At 36.2% G+C, this 21,590-nt stretch overlaps 2 protein-coding genes, 1 non-coding gene and 1 pseudogene across 3 annotated transcripts; 3 read left to right on the top strand and 1 right to left on the bottom strand.

Annotated features, from left to right (window-relative positions):
• Positions 1-1,341: 1,341 nt before the first annotated feature.
• On the top strand, positions 1,342-13,338 carry LOC108474095 (transcription initiation factor TFIID subunit 6-like; annotated as a pseudogene).
• A 3,173-nt stretch (positions 13,339-16,511) lies between these two features.
• Positions 16,512-18,487, bottom strand: LOC108456248 (uncharacterized). The gene is made up of 3 exons (XM_053030798.1): positions 17,572-18,487; positions 17,209-17,458; positions 16,512-16,784 (listed from the first exon to the last, which is right to left on the bottom strand). Exons 1-3 carry the CDS (start codon positions 18,351-18,353, stop codon positions 16,596-16,598), a joined length of 1,221 nt encoding a protein of 406 aa, XP_052886758.1. The 5' UTR covers positions 18,354-18,487; the 3' UTR covers positions 16,512-16,595.
• A 35-nt stretch (positions 18,488-18,522) lies between these two features.
• LOC108456258 (60S ribosomal protein L23) lies at positions 18,523-20,036 on the top strand. Its single transcript, XM_017754859.2, has 4 exons — positions 18,523-18,651; positions 18,746-19,030; positions 19,281-19,322; positions 19,805-20,036. Exons 1-4 carry the CDS (start codon positions 18,639-18,641, stop codon positions 19,885-19,887), a joined length of 423 nt encoding a protein of 140 aa, XP_017610348.1. The 5' UTR covers positions 18,523-18,638; the 3' UTR covers positions 19,888-20,036.
• On the top strand, positions 19,053-19,195 carry LOC128295751 (small nucleolar RNA snoR137). The gene has a single exon (XR_008286309.1). It is a non-coding gene; the product is annotated as a small nucleolar RNA snoR137 (small nucleolar RNA).
• Positions 20,037-21,590: the final 1,554 nt, after the last annotated feature.

The following is a 21,590-nucleotide window of genomic DNA, read 5'->3' on the forward strand; positions in this document are numbered from 1 at the left end:
AGAAAAAAGATCGGTGGCGACTCCCTTTTTTAATAAAATCGAAAGTCGATTTTTAAATTTTCAAATAATCGCCTCAATTAGTGACCGAAAGAGAAATTTTTACGTCGCTACAGCTGGCGACTCCATTGGGGACCCTTTTTAAGAGTCGAGTCGAATTAAACTCACGTTGTCAAAATTTTCAAAGTTCCTTGTTCAAATTAACATTTAGTCGTGATCCTCAAATTTTTTGTTTTCAAAAAAATCATGTATTTGCATCGTGTTGTATATATTCTAATTTGTTTTATCCGGTTGTTTTTCAGCTTTAAAATTTTGTGATTTTAGTTTTGGTTTAGTTTTTTAAATAAAACGTAAAGGTTTGTGAGTTCCTCCCCACACACGGTGCACGAGCATCTTTACATAACATGAGCTCTCTACCTAGGCCTCGTCCGTTTAAGTGAAAGTAAACGCTACGCCTTCGTGAGTTAACTCGTCCCTCCGCACAGGCTAGTGAATACTTTCGGGTTACATATGACTTATGCTTTCGTGAGTTAACTTGTCCCTCGCATAGGCATAAGTAAATGTAATCCTCAAATTGATCTCGTAACCCTATGATGGGCCATGACCGAGACTTAGTACTAGTCTTAGTAGGCGATAGTACGAACAATTGAAATACCTATCTAGAACCAAAACCGCATATAGTGAACCGTACGAGCCCCCTAATTAGAGCCATGCCGAACCTCCGCTTGTTCCATAGTCACCAAAATAAGTACACGGGAGAAACGCCTCTTACCTTTTGCACTTTCACTTTGTATGCAAGGGGATTGGGTTGGTTTAATAAACTAGATTGGGTAGCGTAATTTGATAAATTTTCCATGATTTTTTTTGCCTATATTTGACTACAAACCAGGGTTGTTCGTCTTTGCTTTATTTTCATCATGTATTATAGGCATCTTGTTAGGAATGTGTTGATTAGAGAATGGTTGCCAAAAACGGGTTTCTAATGGAGGAGTCAATTATACGAGTGACCGAAGCATTGTGTAATACTCTTTTGATGAATGAAATGCCTAAATAGGGGCTATCTTGAAATCAACACCTATTTCTTGCATATCTTTCATGATTGACATTTATTTATGCACTCATTCATTCATTGCATATATCTATCCCATGATCATTCGCTAAGGTTAGAATCATATAATTCGCAGACACAACACTTCAAATCTGGAATCGCGCCATTCGTATAGAACGCGTCGACAAGCTAGAACAATTGAGGCTGAGTTCAATGAAAGAATCGAAAGAATGGAAAGAGTCCAAAGGGAATTACAAGAATAACTGGCTAAGTCACAGCAAGAAACAAGAGACTTAATGGTGAGATCTCGAGAGGAATCGCTCGAACAAAGGGATCAAATGGCTAAAATGATGGAGATGATGACTGCTTTGGTCAAAGGAAAAGGAGCCCGAGTAAGGAAAGGTTTGGGAAGGTATCTGCAAGGAATAGTCAGGGCTCTAAAGCCAGTGCACCACAAGGCCCGATACGGTTTGGGGTTCCAACTAGACATGCAATAAAGAAGAAAATAGTTACAGAAAGATTGAGAAAGGTGGATTGTAAGAGCCTGAGGCCGAGAATTAGAATGGGAGCCTATAACGTACCCTCATTTGCAAAAACATTTACGTCTGCGGGAATGATATACCCAGGGCAGTATAGTGCACAAAGCAAAATGTTAATGATCGAAGAGGGTTTTCAGAATATCAGTATAAATGTCATTGACAAAGGAGCTGACGCGAGTAAAGACGTCTCAAAGATACACCCTTGTCCCCCGGGTTTCATGTTGAACAATTGGACTGCCTATGATCTTCTTGTAGTTTATAAGTCTTCAGAGTAATGCTCAAACGTTAACATTCTGTTATGTCCTTAGATATAATAGAATTCTTTTGTAAGAGCTTGCATTCACTCTTTATCATTTAAATGAATATCAATGAAGATGCATTTTGTCACAATTTTTTGCATTATCACTAATTCCATAATCATTTCATAGCCTATCTTTACATTTGCCTCATGCCATACCATAACATTCAGTTTGTTGGTTTCAATACTTAGATGCCCCTCTATAGTTTCCTTTTCCTTTTCCATTCAACTTTCAGGTGCTCAGATATCAATTGCATGAACAAACTCATTACGAGTCCTGAAATCGATTTTGAGAAGGCTGTTTGTTTAGGAGAATTCGAAGCCGAAGAAAATGCTGAAGACTATGTCTCGTCTCCTGACTTGCTACGAATGGTGGAACAAGAGGATAAACAGATTTTGCCTCATCAAGAATCTGTTGAAACAATAAACTTGGGAACTGAAGAAAAGAAGCAAGAAGTAAAAATTGGGACCTCTATTTCAGAGGACACCAGGCATAATTTGATTGCATTGCTCCGCGAGTACAAAAATGTATTCGCATGGTCATATCAAGACATGCCAGGATTGGATGGAGATGTAGCAGTCCATAGACTCCCACTGAAACCAGAATGCAAACCCATTCAGCAAAAGCTAAGATGGATGAGACCTGAAATGCTGTTAAAGATAAAATAAGAGGTCAAAAAGCAATTTGACGCGGGTTTCTTACAAGCTTCCAAATACCCAGAATGGGTGGCTAACATAGTCCCTGTACCAAAAAAAGACGGCAAAGTACGAATGTGCGTAGATTACCGTGACCTGAATCGAGCAAGTCCTAAAGATAATTTTCCCTTACCACACATTGATACGTTGGTGGATAACACAACAAAACATTCATTGTTTTCTTTCATGGATGGATTCTCGGGGTATAATCAGATTAAGATGACCCCTGAGGATATGGAGAAAACTACCTTCGTAACAATGTGGGGAACATTCTGTTACAAGGTGATGCCATTCGGGTTAAAGAATGCTGGGGCAACATATCAAAGGGCTATGGTGACGTTATTCTATGACATGATGCATAAAGAAATAGAGGTCTACGACGACGATATGATTGCTAAATCCCAAGGGGAAGAAGAGCATGTAGTGAACCTCAAGAAGTTGTTCGAAAGGCTAAGAAAGTTTCAGCTAAAACTTAATCCAGCCAAATGTACGTTTGGGGCTACCTCGGGAAAGTTGTTAGGCTTCATTGTCAGTGAAAGAGGTATCGAGGTTGATCTAGATAAAATAAAAGCCATTCAAGAGTTACCACCTCCGCGCACACAAAAGGAAGTCAGAGGATTTTTAGGGAGATTAAACTACATCGCCCGATTCATCGCTCAACTTACCAACCAATGCGACCCAATTTTTCGGCTTCTTCGAAAACATAACCCGGGAGAATGGAATGAGGAATGCCAGGTGGCCTTTGATAAGATAAAACAATATTCGTCTAATCCTCCAGTGCTAGTACCGCCAACTCCGGGAAGACCATTGATATTGTATTTGACTGTGTTTGAAAATTCAATGGGTTGCATACTGGGGCAACACGACGAGTAAGGAAAGAAAGAAAAGGCGATCTACTACCTCAGCAAAAAGTTCACTGAATATGAGCAAAGTATCCGTCCATTGAAAAATACTGTTGCCCTCTAATTTGGGTAGCTCGGAGACTCAAGCAATATATGTTGTATTATACAACATGTCAAATTTCAAAGCTGGACCCAATAAAATACATGATGGAGTCACTGAAATTCTCAGGAAGAATGACACGATGGCAGATCCTCCTATCGGAATACGACATTGCCTATGTAAGTCAGAAGTCAATAAAAGAGAGCGCAATAGCTGATTTCTTAGCGACTCGAACGACAGAGGAATATGAGCCCTTGAGATTCGATTTCCCAAATGAAGACTTAATTTGCATTACAGAAAAGGAATCCGAGTCATCAAAAGAGAAGCCATAGAAGATGAGTTTTGATGGTGCGTCGAATGCCTTGGGGCATGGAATTGGAGCAATAATAGTCTCACCAGATGGGAATCATTATCCGTTCACTGCCAGGCTAAATTTCTTCTGTATCAATAACATAGCAGAACATGAGGCCTGTATCATGGGACTTCGTGCAGCTATTGAACGAAACGTCAAAACTTTAGAGGTATATGGAGACTCAGCGTTGGTGATTTACCAAATCCGTGGAGATTGGGAAGTGAGGGATCCGAAATTGGTTAAATCTGATGATCTAGTGGCGAGTGATTAAAGAATTCGAAGAAATAACTTTTAATTACTTCCCACGAGAAGAAAACCAATTGGCTGATGCTCTGGCCACTTTGGCTTCAATGTTCAAAGCAAACAGAGAAACAAAAATAATGCCCCTTCAAATGAGCATATATGAAGTCCCTACACATTGTTTCAGCATTGAGAAAGAGCCAGATGGACGGCCATGGTTCCATGATATCTTAGAATACGTAAAGAATCAAAAGTACCCCGAACAAGCAAATGAGAACGATAAAAGAACAATCAGAAGAATGGCAGCGGGATTCGTTCTTGATGGGGACATCCTGTACAAAAGAGGAAAAGATCAGGTCCTCTTGAGATACGTGAATCTTTGTTGAAGCCCGAAAAATACTTGAAGATGTCCCTGAGGGAATTTGTGGGACACATGCTAATGGTTTCACTATGGCCAGGAAGATTATGAGACTCGGTAATTACTGGCTGACGATGGAAAGTGACTGCATTAGTTTTGCACGAAAATGCTACAAATGTCAAATTTATAGTGATAAAATTCATGCTGCCCCTTCGCCCCTTCACGTCATGACTTCTCCATGGCCTTTTTCTATGTGGGGCATGGATGTTATAGGGCTAATTTCCCAAAAGCTTCTAATGGACACCGATTCATTTTTGTGGTCATTGATTATTTCACAAAATGGATAGAAGTCGCCGTTTATAACGTGACGAAGATTGCAGTTTGCGAGTTTTGAAAAAGGAAATCATTTGTCGATATGGTTTGCCTGAAAGAATCATTTCAGATAATGCCATGAATCTGAACAACAAGATGATGAAGGAGGTGTGTGAACAATTTCAAATAAAGCATCATAATTCATCACCCTATCGCCCGAAAATGAATGGAGCTGTTGAAGCGGCCAACAAGAATATTAAGAAGATTATTGGGAAAATGACTGAGACATATAAAGATTGGCACGAGAAGCTACCACTTGCTTTGTATGCATATCGTACATCTGTGCGGACATCTACGGGAGCAACCCTTTTCTCTCTGGTATATGGAATAGAAGTTGTGCTACCTATCGAGGTTGAAATCCCCTCTCTACAAGTCTTAATAGAATCGAAACTAGAAGAAGCAGAATGGGTTCGAGCTCGATATGATCAATTAAACCTCATCGAAGAAAAACGTCTAAAGGCAATTTGTCACGGGCAGATGTACTAGAAGAGAATGATCGCGGCCCATGACAAGAAAGTACGGCCAAGAGAATTCCACGAAGGAGAACTTGTGCTGAGAAAGATTCTCCCAATACAAAAGGATTTTCGAGGAAAATGGGCCCCAAATTGGGAAGGACCATACGCCGTAAAGAAAGCATTCTCGGGTGGAGCTTTGATTCTCACTGAGATGGATGGGAAGGAGTTACCAAATTCAGTGCATTCAGATGCTGTGAAGAAATATTATGCTTAAAAAAAGGAAAATCAAGATGAAAACCCGAAAAAAGGCATCTTAAAAAAAAAGAGAAAAGAAAAGAAAAAAGAAAAAGAGAGAGGGATCAAGGTGAAAACCCGAAAAAGGCGTCTTGATTAACACAAAAGATTAGGATGAAAACCCGAAAGGGCGTTCTAATGAAGCAAGCACTGGCTTAAAAAGCAAGGCGTTTTGAACGGTGGGTCAAACAGAGAGATTACAGTATTTGAAGCATTTTTGAAAACTCGAAATCTCTTACGCAAGAAAGCCATGTTCAAAAAGATTCTTGATTGAGGAACGTGGAAGAGTTCATGTGTTGAATATCTAGAGCATTTGTATTTGTTGAAATGCGATCCCCTTGCTCTTTATGACACTTTTTTTTACTATCATTGATTAACTTTCTTTGTTTGCTACATTTGAAATGAATAAATGTGAGGTATCCTTTTGTCCCCTACCTGACCATTTTCATGCATCTCATTATGTGGTTCATTTACATGATAAATAGTGAAATGACATACTCTAAACAAAAGAAGTGCTAAGCATTACCCAGATAAGAATTTGATAAGTATAAGAGCCTCAAAGCAAGGACAAAGTTCAACAAGGGGCAAAAGAGCGATATCTGAGAAACGCAGATTAGTCGTGAAGCTAGAGGACGGGTACAGGGCCTGAAGAGAAAGTCAAGAGTCAAAGCAATGAACGCAGATCATAAAAAATCATGACGGAAAGGGACATATGACAAGCAAGCCCAAGGCGCATAGCATGATCATGTAGGCATAAAGGCATTTAAGGTAAACATGTGCATATCATGATAACATCATGCATGACATATACATGTATTTCAGCAGAACAAGAGGTTTCGATGATAGCTGTACTGAATCAAAGGAAATGACACCTGAGTTCCACCAGATGACATCTTTTGGTATTTTGATGTTTTTATTTCTGTCTTTCAAAAAAATCAACTCATATTGCGAGAGGTGAGTTGGGCCTCAGGTCACACGCTGAGGTATTTTCAATTTTCGTTTTTTCAATTTATGCTTTTCAAAAAATCAACTCATATTGCGAGAGGTGAGTTGAGCCTCAGGACACGCTGAGGTAATTTTAATTTATGCTTTTCAAAAATCAACTCATATTGCGAGAGGTGAGCTGAGCCTTGGGGCACGCCGAGGTATTTTTAATTTCTATTTTTTAATTTCTGCTTTTAATTTCTGTTTTTCAAAAATCAACTCATATTGCGAGAAGTGAGTTGAGCCTCAAGGCACGCTGAGGTATTTTCAATTTCTGTTTTTCAATTTTTGCCTTACAAATTCTGCTTTTCAAATCAACTCATATTGCGAGAAGTGAGTTGAGCCTCAAGGCACGCTGAGGTATTTTCAATTTTCGTTTTTTTAATTTATGTTTCAAAAAAAACCAACTCATATTGCGAGAGGTGAATTGAGCCTCAGGACATGCTGAGGTATTTTCAATTTCTGTTTTTTTCCAATTTCTGCTTTTCAAAATATCAACTTATATTGCGAGAGGTGAGTTGAGCCTCGAGTCACATGCCGAGGTATTTTCAAATTCTGTCTTTCAAACTCTGCTTTTAATTTTTACTTTTCAAAAATCAACTCATATTGAGAGAGGTGAGTTGAGCCTTTTAATTTCTGTTTTTCAAAAATCAACTCATATTGCGAGAAGTGAGTTGAGCCTTTGCTCACGTGCTGAGCTATTTTCAATTTCTGTTTTTCAAAAGAATCAACTCATATTGTGAGAGGTGAGTTGAGCCTTTGCTCACGTCTTTGAGCTATTTTCAATTCTGCTTTTCAAAGAATCAACTCATATTGCGAGAGGTGAGTTGAGCCTCGGGTCACACGCCGAGGCGTTTTCAATTCTGCTTTTCAAAATCAACTCATATTGCGAGAGGTGAGTTGAGTCTCGAACCACACAATGAGGTCTTTTCAAATTCATTTTTTAATTTACGCTTTTCAATTTTGCTTTTTTCAATTTATATTTTTCAAAAATCAACTCATATTGCGAGATGTGAGTTGAGCCTTGGGTTCACATATCGAGGTATTTTCAAAATCTACTTTTGCGAGAGGTGAGTTGAGCCTTGGCTCACGTCTTTGAGCTATTTTCAATTTCTATTTTAATGTCTAGTTTTACTGAGTCAATTCATATTGCGAGAAATGAGTTGAGCTCAGGATCACATGCCGAGTAAAGAATTAATATTAGAGCTGATTGAAGACACCAGATTTTGTCTCCCTAAAGTTGCAATGGAGTTGATCGAGGATATCAGATCTTGCCTTTCTAAAGTGGCAGAAGAGAAGACCCAAAACCTTATCTCACTGAAGCGATAGAAGAGCATGTTGAATTACATTGGAACAGATTGAAGCTACAAGGCATATCTCCGAATTTGCAGTGGATTGAACCAAAGCTACAAGATGCGATGGACTGGAAAGAGACTACCTGGATGAGAAGAGCACCAAAGAAGTCCATATTTAGTAAGACCAGGCAAAATTGGCCTTTCTTTATATCTTTGCTCTATTCTCGTTACGATAATAAGCAAAGAGGGCATTGTTAGAGGCCAATTTTAGCCCATTTACATCAAAACCCAATTTAGCCTTACCTAACCCACCAAAATTAAACCCAAAACCCAAAATCTTAACTACCCAAAGCCCAATTTACATCAAAACCCCAATGGCCCAAACCCTAAGCCCAAATCAAAATAAAAAAATCTAGCCCACAACTTAAACTTTTCTCAACTAGCCACACCTTTTCCACCACCAACTCCACTAGCCACACCTTTTCCACCACCAACTCCACTAGCCACTCCTTTTCCACCACCAACTCCATTAGCCACACCTTCTCCACCACCAAATCCACTAGCCACACTTGCTCTATTACCTACTCCACTAACCACACTTGCTCCACCACCACTTGTACCTACAAATGAAGACATAAACAATAAAAAAATATTTTGTAAATGGCTATATAAGCCTTCTCATATTTTGTATATGGAGGGATTTTTTTTGAAGAAGTTTTGAGGGAGAAAGTTATTGTAAAGGATTTTTGAGAGGTCTTTTGAGAGTAATCAAGGAGAAGAGTTATTGTAAAGGCTAATTTTTGGAGAGAGTAGTTTTTTTGGAGATTAATCAAAGATCAAAGTAAAAGAGGTTTCTTCGTCTATTCTCGTTTTAAGTTCTTTGTTTGCTTATCATTTTTCTTTCAATCTTATTTTGTTTCTTTTATCCAAAGTAAAAATAAAAGGAGGAAGCTTATCCATTTTACCGAAAAAGTTTTTTTGAGGTCCATTTGCCGTGTCTTGTGGGGGTAGATGGAGGCCGACCAGCGATCCGGTGGTTGGGTCTTGTGGTCGAAATCACCCTCTCTCCTCTCTCTTTTTTTGTTATTATTATATTTCTTAATATTATATTATATATATTCTTTTAATATATTAGGTATATTCTAAATTCTATATTACGTATATATATATTATACTATTTTATGTATATATCTTTAATACTATATTATTTATATATATATATATATTTACATTTTATCTTATGTATATATTTTAATTATATTATGTATGTATTTTTACACTATATTATGTACATATTTTAATATTATCACGTATTTATTTTTATATATGTACATATTTATGTAGTATTATTAATAGTATTATTTTTAAACATCATTGTTATTTCTAATATATATATTATGTACACATTTTTATTTCTATTTTATTTTTTATTTGTCAATATTAATTATTATTATTCTAATATTTTGATATTTTAATATTTTATATTATTCACATCACTATTCGCATTTTTTACAATAATATTCTTAGATTTTTTTTACTATCATTTTAGAAACTTTTTACATTTTAATTTTAAGAATAAGGCAATGTACCGATTTTAACATTAAGTCATTGATTTCATCGTTATGTTGGGTGAAGTTAGTCGGCTCGTGTTAAAAACGGGATATTCTTCTAAAAAACCATAAACTTACAACTTCTCATTTCCTTCAATCGGATCACACTTAAATGTCAAATTGAATTAGTATTTTTGAAAATCAAGACAACACGTGTTTAATAAGATACCAATTTTGGGCGTCGCGAGGGTGCTAATACCTTCCTCGCGCGTAACCGACTCCCGAACCCAACGTTACTCTGGCTTTTGATGTAGACCTAAATTCGGACTTCATTTTTGTGCAAGAATAAGTTTTCTTTTCTAAAAAAGGATGATTTATTAGGTGTCCGGTCACGCCTAGAAAAAAGATCGGTGGCGACTCCCTTTTTTAATAAAATCGAAAGTCGATTTTTAAATTTTCAAATAATCGCCTCAATTAGTGACCGAAAGAGAAATTTTTACGTCGCTACAGAGATGCCATACGCAAAAAGGAAGATACTCATAGAATGGCAGAGGCAAATAGAGTTTTTGCACATTTTCGTTAATCCACGAACAAGATCAATATAGACACATAAATTCATGGATCCATACATCTCGATAAAAAAAAAATCAGAATTGATCGATATATCTCTTGAAACAAACGAAAAGGAAACGAAAACTGAAACATAAATTATGGATCAACTAAGTCCTCTCGAGGACTTGTTTAAGAATAAGAAAGAGGAATCTCATATAAACACCATAGAATGAAGTTTAATCCTAAACTGAAGTGAGTAAAATAAAACTTTAAAAACCAAAATGAAAAAAATAATATACTTTAGTACCCAAAGTGTGCATTAAGTTTTCTTTTAAGGGTCTGTCTGGTAACCTGTAAAAGCTTTTCCGTAAAAGCTTTTCAGGCTTTTTTGATGTTTGGTTGGTTGAAAATGATTTTCCAGAGTAAAATATTTTACAAAACACGGGAAAATGATGGCTTTTTTAAGGAAAATGTCTTACTCTTTTGAAATCAGTAAGACATTTTTCGGAAATTGATGCTTCTTCTCCCCTTTCCCTTTCCCCTTCCCCTTGGGTTGCAAATCAGTTTGGTCAAGGGAGAACCGAAGCCATTTTCAATGTTGAAGAAGCCATTACATGAACCTCTCCCTGTTTTAAATCCTCATCTCGAAGTTTCCGCCATGAAAGCTGCTTCCTTCAACACTCCCAATTTTCCATCCATCATTACAAAAAGAATATCAGCACAACCATGTCCAACTTGATTCGCAAGAACCTTTTTTCTTAAACTCCCTCAGAGCTTCTAAAACAATCCCTTTTTAGATTGTCGGCTAATTCCTTTGCTTTTTTCTTTTTCCTCCGTTTCTTCTTCTTCCAACGCATTCATCGAGTCAACTGCCAACGACACGTATTTGGGTTGGAACAAAGCTCTGGAGATTGAGATTGATGGTGGTGGACAAGCTAAGGCTCTGGAGTTCAGAGAAAAAGGACGATGGTCACGAAAGGTGATTTATTTTCCATACTTTTAGCAGCACTGGCTAGCTTGTGTAAGTTCATTTTTTTTCTTTTTCTGGTATAACTAAAGGTCTTTGATTTTGGAATTTTGCACATGAAAAAGTAAATTATGGCATTATTTTTTTCCTTTTTAGTTGAAAATAGTGCTAATTAATGTTATTTGTTAGTATAATTTTGTTAGAATCTTATGAATTTTTAATGATGTACTATATCTTGATTTGTTAGACTAATGTGATAATTTTCACTTCATGTGTATTAATCCATAAAATTTATCAAAAGTGGAATTTTGAAAACTTAGTTTTGGAAGTTTGAATATTAAGTTTAACCTCCTGCTTTAGATTTTGCATTTTGGTTAATTGGCTTGTGTTATGTGTTTTTTCTGGCATCAGCCAATCTGTGGATTTGCCTCTTGTGATGTACTACGATTCAAGAAACCTGCCGGGCATAAAGATTTGTTCTATATTGATGACAAAGATGTGGAGTTTAAAGAAGTAAGAACTTATCAACAATATTCGAGGTTTTGTTGTATGTTGCCTTATTAAAGAAATCTTTACTTAAATTCTTCTATGTTGCCTTATGTATGTAGGTTCTTGAGTCACTTTTGCCAAAAGCACCACTGATACATCTGTTACATCCCACTGGCTTGCGATTGAAGGCATTCAACCAGCAATTCCAGAAAATGCTTCAATTGAAGGTACCATCTTAGCTAACCTAAATATTATCTGGAAGCTATTTGTGTTGAAGACTCTTATAGTTCATGTTCTTTTCAGGTTTCATCTCTTTAATCTAATACGACTTATCTTCATTTCTACATGGAATTGGTATTTTTCTTTCCATGCAGCACCCTCTGATGGTAAAAATGGTGAATACAAAGAAGATGGGCTTTCCGTTGATGTCAAATTACCTATTAAGCATGTATTATCTAGAGAACTTCAAGTATGTTGTACATCTTCAGGAACATTTTTATGTTAGAATGATATTAAAAGACTAATTTGGTTGTTATGCAGCTTTACTTTGACAAGATCGTGGACATTACCATGAAAAAATCAGTCTCGATTCTCTTTAAACAAGCATTACTGAGTTTGGCAACAGACTCGGGATTACATCCTTTAGTTCCTTATTTTGCATGTTTCATTGCTGATGAGGTTGTCTTAAAGATCTTTCATACCTCATTATCTGTGTGTTGCAAAAAAATTTTGGTTGGTTATCTCAAGCTTACATTTTTGCCACATTTATCTCAGGTTGCACAGAATTTGAATAATTGTCCTCTCATGTTTGCTTTGATGCGTGTTGCCCGGAGTCTTCTCCAAAATGAACACTTACACATAGAATCTTATGTGAGTTTATTATTTCAATTGTTTAGAAGTACATGAACTAATGCAAATATGCTAGTGGTTTATTTTCCACCTATCTGATTTTTTTTAATGTTCTTCAGTTACACCAGTTGATGCCATCTATTATTACCTGCCTCATCGCAAAAAGGTTAGGAAATAAATTCACCGACAATCATTGGGAACTTAGAAACTTCGCAGCAAAGCTAGTGGCATCAATATGCAAAAGGTGAAGATTTCTTTTCTTTTGGACTTATACATGCATATTTTATTTTATGAATTTCAAGTGTTTGAGTTTTTAGTTATAAACTTAGATCTATTCTTGAAGCGTATTTGTAGCTTCTTGAACCTGAAATAAAAAGACACGAGACCTGGTGTGTTTATCGGGCCCTGCTGGTAAGTTTAACATCAAATTTGGTACCAGTTTATGAGCATCGGTTCATTTATTTGCTGTAGAATTAACAACACTGCATAAAATTTCCACTAACAGCGTGTAGCTGGACTGTGCATGTATGGTCGGCTTAAAATGTTCCCTAGTTTGCTAGCACCCCGAACTCGTTCCGTCTGGAAAAGCAACAACAAAGTTGCGACAAGTATGATTTCTTCAAACCATCATATTTACAGTTAATCCACAAGTCTCTTCTCCCCTTTTACGATATTCCATTTTCTGATCAATCAAGATAAACGAAAAGCAAGCACGGACACCTTGATGCAGTAGCAACCACCTGCCAAGAAAATAGCAACTGAGAGTGCAATAGGTATGATGCCAATAAATTCCATGCAAATTGATTTACAAGGGGCAGTTAGCGGCTTTTCTACCACCGTAGGAGGTTCCAATATTGGTGTATCATCAATGTCACGGCTGTTATCAAACGATAACATGCTACTAAGGGAGGTCGGGGTCGAGTTTCAAAGACATCAACTGTTCTAGCTCGAGCTTGGAAGGAAGACAGACCTGGGAACTTGTTAGCATCATTATTTGAACTTTTGGTGAGAGTATGTTATCATTTACCCCCAAACTGAGCTTTCATTCTTCTTTTGATTAAATTTTACTTCCAAAAGCTATGGTTTTGAAGGAATGTAAATTATCTCCATAGTTTTTTTCGGTTTCTTGTGTTTATCTTTTATAAGTCTTCTTTTTCCTTGCTCATAAATGTATTATGTAGTTATCAAAATATATTCTACTTTGGATTTTATTTATATTAAATTTTAGGTTAAATTCGCAATTAGTCTCTGTATTTTACGAAAATGGTGGATTTAATCTTTATACTTTAATTTGATCAATTTTAGTCATTGTAATTTTGAATTAAATCAATTTTAATACTTTACTGAAAAATATGCTTTGTTTTATTAGTGTAGAAAAGACTTTAGAGTGCGCATTATATGCTTGGTTACTCCCATTTTCAAATGAAACTGTTTTGATGATTGAAGAACAGCTGGGGAAAAAAAGGGTATCATCAATTGGAATTGATATTTTCATTGAAATGAAAGATCCAGGAAGAAAAAAAAAAAGAACACCCAAAAGGACTTTTTTTTTTTGATACCTTGGCAATGGCGTTCAAAGACACATTCAGCTTTGGACTTTGTTATTTACGCTGGTTGGGAAACTTGAGATGTTGAAATTGAAATTTTTTTGTCTAACAACAACGACAAAAGAAAAAAAAAATAAGTTACATGTTTTGATAGTTCTTTTCTTCTTGTTCTTGGTGGTATCGAATTTTGTAGAACTCTTTCTTTCAGGTACTTGGATTTCTTCATCAGTTTTCTAATTTTTCACCCTTTTCTTTTTCATTGTAATTTAAAAGAAAATGTGATACTTGACATTGTTCAAATAAAGCAAATCAGTACGCAAAAAGGGAAAGAAAATTTTATAAATATTAAGAGTTAAAATTTTATAAAAATTAAGAGTTAAATCACAATATTAGACTATGATTTAGGTAGATAATATGTTACTTGGACTCTATTGTGAGTGTCGGATATGGCTATGTGTCCGGTATATCGGATCTCGGTGCCGATCGATCTGTCAAGATAGTGCGTATTCACTTTCATGTCGAGAATTATAATTTTTTTTTCGCAATTACATTGATTTCGCTATAATTCACTTATGAGTCCACATAAATGTTAAATGAACACATACATACCATGCTATTTGGTCTCTCGAATGCAATCAAATCTTGTGTTTGTGATAAACAACTTGTGGTTCCTCTTCGCAGAAAGTTTAGAGCGGTGGTTGATGCAACTTTGGAGGCCCATTTGCTTCGTCATAACTATATCTTTATAGCACAGTTGATAAGGTCGTTCAGTATAGCATCGTCCCCCTTCCTCTCTTGTCAACACCCCAACAGATGTGATTTGCTCTTCCTTTAGCATTGATGACCACTCAAGGTTCGACATTGCACGTTCTACATGGTGGCCATAGGCTATTTGATTACTAGCCAACAATGGTTTTAGTTTTAAAGTTATTTGGTGCTAGCAATGCTTGCATTGAGTTCTTGATGACAAGCATTTGAAATAACATGCATTAAGACGCACAGACATTGAGAAAGCAGTATTGTAAATATTTCATTAAAGAGATTTGAAAGAAGAATGGATAGTTCGTACTTATGTCAAACTTATTTATACATGCTTTTTTCTCTTCATGTATTTGACATTATGGATCTATTTGTCGAATTCATAAATTAAAGCTAGTCCAAGATTGTAAATTTATGGTTTATGGAATTTTCAAAGCTCATCTTCTGAGACACGCATCAAGTCAAGATAATAGTTTTGTTGCTTTGATAGCAAAGGTTTAAATATTTCACTTTTGCATTGTTCTTCTCCTTTTATTTTCTAATGTATATTCTAGCTTAATAATTGAGTATTATTATATATTTAATTTAATTTATTTATTTATAAATAAATCATTGTAATATATATAAAATAATTCAAAATATAAATTTATTAATATATGTAAAAATAGCTTTTCCAAAAAATATTTTCAGGTAATCTGCCAAACAACAGAAAATATTTTACACAGATTCATCCAAACACTAGAAAAGTAAATCATTTCCAGAAAAGTAAATCATTTTTCAGAAATCATTCTCCAGAAAATATTTTATTAGCAAACAAACGGAGCCTAAATAACAATTCAATTTTTTTTGAATAAAAACAAGTAGTTATGTACAGTTTTTCCTCATTATGGCTCCACAGTTTCATCAATTTTAATTTCTTTCAATAAATATTTCAATAAATATTTCAAATTATGTTTTTCTTTTAAAGTGACATTAAGTGATATAAAATAAATCAAAATTGTAAAAAACTTAACTAATAATTATTTAAATAGAAATTATTTTATATAATTTTAAATATAATTATTTTATAAAAAATATTTTCATCCTCCCGGTGTGAATAAATTCTAGTGTTTCTTAAGGCATTTTAAAAATATATAAACGTGTTTATATTTAAGTACGTATCATTTGCTTATGCTTTCCATGTACAAGACTGACTTAGAAATGGTGGTCTATATACATGTAAGTATGTGTCCACTTTATTTCATAAAAAATAAAAATATTGTGCTTTCTTCTTCTTCTTTTTTTTTTTTTTATATTTGCATTTCTTTAATATTATTATTTGAATTTTATTTTGTTTTAAGTTTAATTCACAATATTATGATTTCTGTCTACAAAAGTCTCATTCTATAACAGTTTATCATTCTTAGAGAGCCTTATTATAATAGAACACAGTGATAGTGTATGTAAGATTGGAATTCGAGATGATGAACAGTTTATTAGAGATGGCCTATAACTTAACTTTTTCTGTATCATTAATGTGGCAGGTCTCTTGGAAGTGGTTTCTTAGTTTATTAGAGATCATCCTCAGGTTGATTTGATGATAACAATGCTACAATACAATTTTTTAACAGTTTGATCAAAGTGATGCATCTTTAATTTATTTTTAAAATCTTCCAGTGTTGTGGTTATTGCCAGTTTATCTTTCACCTTTTTTAAGATTATTCTGCGGCCATAACATCTGAGCATCAATTCATAGTGTCTTATTCATCATTTGTATTATGTATCATGTGTTTGTATTCTTATTGTTTATGGTGGTAAATGAAAATATATATAGTTGGAATGTGAAGAGGAATAAGTTTTGCATGTAAAAGCAGTTCATTTTTTATACCTTTTTTTCTGCTTTTCAAAATGCAAAAGAAAGAAATGAACAGTGACAGAATTTAACATAATTTCATAAAATAATATATTTTAACAATTTAACATTATATACCAAAATTAAACAGATGTACAAGAGTTTAGACTTAAGGAGGTACTTACAAAACATGTTGCACTCTTTTACCTACAGAAGACATTGCTTCCCTCTCGGAGGGTCTACAGAGGAATTCATGCTCACACACTGAGGGCATAACTGGTCGAATGCTGCCGGGGTTTAACGGAAAAAGCATCCGGTAATACCCATCCATAATTTCCAGAAAGTTGCAAGTGGCGGCTACCTTCGGAATCTGATAAGAAGCACAACATTACAGTTCTACGTACTGCAGATTTTAAATCAGAAAACCTTAACAAAAACAGAATCCTAATCGATGCTATTCTTCGCCCCTAAACAGACTTATAGTGAGTGATACAAGATGCTCTACACAAGCATTACCAACTAAATTCACTGCCCAAATATGGAGAAACAACAAGGTCTTCTAGGCCAAGTTAAGCTAAAGCAGAAGTAGAAATGAAAATGATCTACATTTCATAACTGAGGATTTTTTTGAACTGCCAAGCAACCTAAAATCACCTTATTCTTTCACATTAACTTGCGGCTTGAGCTTAGTTGGAGTGGTTAAAGTGCAGTGGGTTCGAAAATTTAGACATATATGCATATGATTGTTTACAGCTATGATCTGAACAATTTCATAACATTTAACCATGCGGTACCTGATAAACATCGCGCATGTAAGCGTGAAGGTTGGTATACTCGAGCAGCTTTTTCTTCGTACATTTGAACAAAACATTATAGACAAGATCAAACCTAATCAATGTAGTAAACAAGCAAATATCCGCAAGAGTCAATCTGTCTCCACACAAGTAGCGTGAACTACCCAAGTGATCATCGATCCTAGCCAATGTACTAAACAAACCACTCACCGCAACATCATATGCCTCTTGGCTTTGAGCAAATCCACATCTACAACATCATCCAAATCATACTCAAACAAACTAGGGTAATTTATGCAACCATAGAAGTTTTAAACGTTAAAAGTAATTTTATCAAGCAAAGTTTTCAAAATTTCTTTTTACCTGTAAACTCCATTGTTAACATTGGGGTAAATCACCCGATTCCACTCTTCAATCTCCTCTTTCAGCTCCAAAGGGGAGAGATCCAAACCAGGGTGCTGGGCCAACTCGTTTAGACCCGAATTGAAGAACTCAATAATATCATAGCTCTCATTGCAAACTACTTCTTTCTTCTCTACATCCCACAGCATTGGCACCGTGGCCCGCCCATCATACCCGCCTTTTCTTAGCCTATAAACTTCCTTCAAATTCCGGCACCTATTTACCCTATCCATGGTAGGAACCAGGATATCATTGTCCTTGTCGGGGACATCTTTGAATTCCCAAGAGCCGTCGAGACCGTGGCCTGCGACGGAGACGGGGACGGCTTCTTCGAGGCCCTTGAGGGCACGGACGATTAGGGTCCGGTGGGCCCATGGACAGGGGAGGCCCACGTAGAGGTGAAGTTTGGTGGTTGCGGCGGTTGGGTTGAGGCGGAATTTTGAGGGAGGCCTGGTGTAAGCGCCGGAGGGATCGGAGGGAGCCAGTTGGGACATCATGATCTGCCACGTTGAAGTCCATGCTGTACGGACGGTTGAGATTAGAATTCCAGGAGGGAGGGATGCGCCCCAGAGCAGCTGGGAGACGTTTTTTATTAGACTGAAACCATTTGTGCTACCGCTGTTGTTATTAGTAGCGCTGTCGTTGAAGAACATTCTAGGGCTGACGTGGGATGCCAATTTTAAGGTAGTTTTGGGTGGAGAGTGCAACAGCAGGTGAGAGCTGGGCAGCGAAATGCAATTCATTGCTTTGTTTCTTTATTAAGTTCTGCAACTGTTTTCATTATTTTTATTTTTATTTATAATTATCTTTTTAGAGGAAGAACGGAGGAGAGGATATCATTCTCGGCTCGATCTCCTTTAAATAAAACGCTGCGTTTTGGTTTAAGAAAGTGAAAACCTGAATCAGTGTAGCCAAATAGTCCAAAAATCTCAAGTAAAGCCCTAGGCCAGCGTATATAATGAAGCAGCAGCCCTTTCTCAAGAAAACAGATATTTGCAAACGGCGGAGCGGATCAGAGCCGTTCAAGAATGTCAAAGCGAGGTAAACATTTTTCCTTCATTTTCTCTCACTTTCCGATTCTCCAACCAACACCCTCGCTGGTCTTGACGTTTATTTTTCTTTTCATTTGCAACAGGAAGGGGAGGTAGTGCGGGGAACAAGTTCAGGATGTCACTGGGTTTGCCGGTGGCAGCGACGGTGAACTGCGCAGACAACACGGGAGCGAAGAACCTCTACATCATTTCTGTGAAAGGAATCAAAGGTCGTCTCAACAGGCTTCCATCGGCTTGTGTCGGCGACATGGTCATGGCTACCGTCAAGAAAGGAAAGCCAGATTTGAGGAAGAAGGTGTTGCCAGCTGTCATCGTCCGACAGCGGAAGCCTTGGCGTAGAAAGGATGGCGTCTACATGTACTTCGAAGGTCCAAACATTTCTTCATCTTTGTTGCTTCGTTTGATAATGGGGTAGCTGGTTTCAATCGTTGGTTACTCTTAATGAGAAGCATAGAATTATGGGAATTTGCCAGTTCTAAACAGCATGATGTTGTTTATCTATTGCATTGTGTTACCTGTCTGCTGGTATATTTGATATAGTTATTACTTATTACATATTACTATTATTTATTTGCCTTACCTTTCAAAATGTAATTTGGGTTTATTATCTGTTTACAGATAATGCTGGTGTCATTGTCAACCCCAAAGGGGAAATGAAAGGTAAACCAACTCACTTCATCGTGTTCATTATATCTAGTTATAAATTACAAGTTTTCAACGAGTACTTGTGGGGCTCTAAACTTCAGATGTTTATCTTGTTCTTATCGCTTTTTAAATGTTCCTTTTCCTGTTTGCTATGGTTCTATTGCTCTTGCCATGTTAGAATTGAGATCAAGTGAAGATTCCTGAAATTTTGTTATTGGTAATACCATAATTCTGAAACGAACACGCCTTTGTGGCTATTCTAATTTCTGCCCTTAGTAAAAATTATGTTACATCTGGGTGTGGTTGAGAGTGATGTATAAAGGCATGTGTCCAATATTGATAGTGGGAAGAAACATAGGTTAGTGCAATACTTAAGAAAAATCAGTTGTCTTTTGTTGGCTTGTTACGCTATTCATCTGTAGCTAAGTGGCAGAAAGTGTTACTTTGTTGGATTGGTATTTGGAACTTACTGGTGCACATTGATTTGGTGTTTTCAGGATCTGCTATCACTGGCCCCATTGGAAAGGAATGTGCTGATCTGTGGCCTAGAATTGCAAGTGCTGCCAATGCTATTGTTTGAAAGATTTTCACGGTTTTTGTTTGACATTGTAGTTTTAATGTCATCTTTCTATTACTTATAACATGTTTCTGAGAGGTTTTGGCGAAACGGTAGTGACCCTGTAAACTTATTTTCTTATATCTAGTTGTCTAAAAACTCATTTTTAATTATTTTCTGTACATGCTTTATTTATGTTTTTAAGCGTAAGCAAGGCGACTGATCCCTCTCAATGATATCTAGCCACGTTGATCTTGTTGCAGTCCATGGTAAAAAGAACTCACCCATTGTGACTGCATGATACCCTATGGGAAGCTCATCGAACTTCAGTTATAACACATTACCAGCTTCTTCACATTCCCAGGGAAATATTCAATAGAATCTACCAAACAGCCAGACCTTGAATACATGCAAATTGATGTGCTTATTGTTGCCGACTGTGAAACAATAACTTTAATAACATCCTGGATCAGGATGTTACTGAGGATAAATCTTGATATTGTACGTGATCTAATGTTAAATGTTATGAATTTTTATTTGTACAATTTTAAAATTGAATTTTTTTGATTTAATTTTCATAAATTGTCAATATCATCCATATATAAAATAATGAATTGATACATTTAAATCAATATTAAAGATTACAATTATTCACGTTGTTATTATTATTATTATTTTCTTTAAAAAAATGGCACCCAATAAAAGTTTGTGATATAATATAAATATCGCCTGATGCTTTTTAGGTTTTGATTGTGCTGTTAAAATTGAGGATTTGAAAATTTGAGTTAATGTTTGTAATAATTGATTTTGATTAGAAAAAATAAAGCCCGTTTTTAAGAGAAATGAAGTTTTGAGGTATGCTACCTAGAAATGAGAGGTGGGTTTGCTTGCAGTCGAGTAAGGAACCTTCTCAGAGGCTTGTTTTGTGAGGCCTCCTCGGAGCGGACAAACGTAACACCCGATCCTTGCGACAAAGACCCGACTGGTAATAGTAGCAAGTCCATATATGTTGCGGCCCTCAATTTAAAGGTTATTTTATCAAAATGACCCAAATAATATAAATAATTATAAAAATGACTTAGGTTCAAAAATAATTATCGAAATGACCTAAAATGAACAGTAAAATGTGGTTGAGGAGATTTAATGGCAAGCACTACCTTGATTTTGGACTCAACCATTGCTTGATGATTGTGTCAGGCATAAAAAAAAATTTAATTTTTGAGGTTGGGGAGTCTTAATGACTGGCACTTGGGGTTTTTTTTAAACAATATCATATTGGTATACATTTATATCAGTATTTGAAAAAAAATTTGGTTGAAGGGATAAATGGTTGACGCCATTTTATAATATTTTTAAAAAAATTGATGCTAGTACATTGATGGCCGACATCCACTTTATCAAAAAAAAAAATTCGGTTAGGGATACTAAATGCCCAACTGGCCATGTAACGCTGGCCTAGTGTGGCCTTGAGATGGCCGGTGTAAGGACTAGGCAGGCTTGCTGTGTCAAGCCATGCATGAGATGGCCAGCGTCAGCCCTGTCAATGGGGCTCCAGTCTTTTGGTGGCCGGCTTCAGGCCTGCACTGACGTAACCAACAGGCATGAGTCACGGTGCTCTCAGGTATTTTTTTTCTTTTTTCCTTTTTCCTTCTCCTCACCCCTAATGGTCCCCAATTATAAAACCCCTATTTAAACCCCAACTATCCCACCACCGCAAGTTTTACTGT

Source organism: Gossypium arboreum, chromosome 7 (assembly GCF_025698485.1).
Source record: "Gossypium arboreum isolate Shixiya-1 chromosome 7, ASM2569848v2, whole genome shotgun sequence".
NCBI classification, from domain to species: Eukaryota; Viridiplantae; Streptophyta; class Magnoliopsida; order Malvales; family Malvaceae; genus Gossypium; species Gossypium arboreum.